We start from the raw sequence: 2,347 nt of genomic DNA, 5'->3' as shown, positions 1-2,347 counted from the left end.
CCTCACATGAGGTAGGCGAGGACACCGACCCCCCAGACGTCGGCCGCCGAGCCCACCGGGTCGCCCTTCACCATCTCCGGGGCTGTGGGAGAGACGAGGCAGGTCAAACCCCAGGGGAGCCGGGGGGAGGGGAGGGCAGGACATGCTGTGGCCCCAGGGGAGGGGAAGGGGGCCCCGCCTGCAGCAGACCCAGCTCTCGCTTGCCCCGGAGATCTGTCAGTTTGGGCCCGGGGCAGCGGTTCCTACATGGAGGATACGGCCCTGCCCCGCAGAGCCAGGCCAGCCCCCGCCACACGGCTCTGGCACCGACCCGAGACGGGTAGCCAAGTCCCTCTGGCTCTATGTCACAGGACAATTCACATCCTCAACGAGCGGCACGGGGTCGGAGGAGGGGCAGGTTGAAGTGCTCTGGGTCAGGATACAAGGGGGCCGGGGGGAAAGGGACTTAATGGTGGGGGTCTACTACAGACCTCCCAACCAGAGGGAAGAGCTGGACCACGAATTCTCAGGTCAGCTTGCGGAGGCAGTTAAGTCCAAGGACGTGGTCATCATGGGCGCCCTAAACTTTCCAGACATCTGCTGGGAGGAGCAGTCAGCCAGGTCCGACCGCTCACGCAGGTTCCTCGCCGAGTTACAGGACCTCCGCCTAACCCAGGGGGTGCACAGCCCCACCAGGGGAGACGCCGTGTTGGATCTGGTCCTGGCCACGGGCCACCACCTCGTGGGGGGTCTGCAGGTGCTCGACCACCTGGGCGACAGCGATCATCGCCGTCGCCTGCTGGGATTCACCATCCAGCGCAAGGTGGCAAAAGCCTGCAGCAAGGCAGCAGCCCTGGACTTCAGGAGGGCGGACTTCAATGAGGTGAGGAGACTAGTCGGGGAGGCACTGAGGTCCCGGAGGGGAGGGGAGGGGAGGGGAGTCGGGTGGTCGGGTGTCCAAGAAGAGTGTTTGTTCCTGAAGGAGACGATCCTCCAAGCCCAACGGGTGGCAATCCCAATGCGGATCAAAGCGGTCAAGAGTGCTCAAAAGCCGCCATGGCTCACCGAAAGCATCCGGGAACGTCTCCTAGCTAAGAGGGAGGCGTACGCCCGATGGCAGGGAGGGGCCGTCCCCAGGGAGGACTACACCGCGGGTGCTCGGGGCTGCAGGGGGCTGTGGGGCAGGAAGGCCAAGGAGGAGATGGGGCTGGGACTAGTGACCCGGATCAAGGACAAGAAGTCCTTTTTTAAATACACAGGGGGTAAAAAAGTGCTGGGTAACGTGGGGCCACTGCAGGACACGCTAGGAAATCTGGTGGTCTCACCTGACGACAAAGCTAACCTCTTTAACAATTTCTTTGCCTCCGTTTTCCTGAGCAGGGATCAGGGCATCCCCCCACCGGGATCTCCGATGGTCCCAGGGGTGGCGCAGCCAGGCCCAGGGTCAGTGAGGACCTAGTCAGGGAACGTCTGGAGGGACTGGACGTGTTCAAATCATCAAGTCCTGACAACCTCCACCCCAGGGTGCTGAGGGAATTAGCAGAGGTCACAGCGGGACCCCTGGCACAGCTTTACGAGCACTCGTGGTGCTCTGGCGAGGTGCCGCAGGACTGGAAAAGGGCCAGTGTGGTCCCCATTTTCAAAAAAGGGAGGAAGGAGGACCCAGGAAACTATAGGCCTGTTAGTCTTAGCTTGGTCCTGGGGAAGCTCTTTGAGAAAATTATCCAGGTGCATGTCCACGAGGGGCAGCAGGGGAGGTTATGCTCAGGGGCAACCAGCACGGGTTTGTTCGAGGCAGGTCCTGTCAGACCAACCTGGTGCCTTCTACGACCAGGTCACCAATCCTTGGATGCAGGTGTTGCGGTGGACGTAGTCTTTCTGGACTTCAGGAAGGCCTTGGACACCGTCTCCCACTCCATTCTCATTAAAAAACTAGGGGACCGTGGCATTGATGTCTACACAGTCAGATGGGTCGCTAACTGGCAGGAGGGCCGCACCCAGAGACTGGTGGTGGACGGATCTTATTCGACCGGGAGGGCTGTGGGCAGTGGGGTCCCCCAGGGTTCGGTCCTTGGGCCCACACTGTTCAACATCTTCATCAGTGATTTGGACGAGGGGGTGAAAAGCATGCTGTTCAAATTCAGAGACGACACTAAGATGTGGGGGATGTGGGCATGCTAGAAGGCAGGACTAGGCTGCAATCGGACCGGGACAGGCTACAGGGGCGGGCAGATGAGAACAGGATGGGTTTCAACACTGACAAGTGCAAGGTGCTGCACCTGGGGAGGAAGAACCAGCAGCAGACCTACAGGCTGGGGAACTCCCTTCTCGTCAGCGCAGAGGCAGAAAAGGATCTTGGAGTCATTAT

At 60.6% G+C, this 2,347-nt stretch overlaps 1 protein-coding gene across 1 annotated transcript in view; it reads right to left on the bottom strand.

Annotated features, from left to right (window-relative positions):
- Positions 1–2: 2 nt before the first annotated feature.
- LOC102371770 (striated muscle-specific serine/threonine-protein kinase) overlaps positions 3–2,347 on the bottom strand; it is a 21,450-nt gene continuing 19,105 nt past the window's right edge. The window contains 1 exon segment of the mRNA XM_025191523.1: positions 3–82. Within this exon segment, the coding sequence (XP_025047308.1) occupies positions 3–82 (80 nt within the window).

Source organism: Alligator sinensis, unplaced genomic scaffold (assembly GCF_000455745.1).
Source record: "Alligator sinensis unplaced genomic scaffold, ASM45574v1 scaffold673_1, whole genome shotgun sequence".
NCBI lineage: Eukaryota > Metazoa > Chordata > Crocodylia > Alligatoridae > Alligator > Alligator sinensis.
This window is presented reverse-complemented; position numbering and strand designations above follow the sequence as displayed.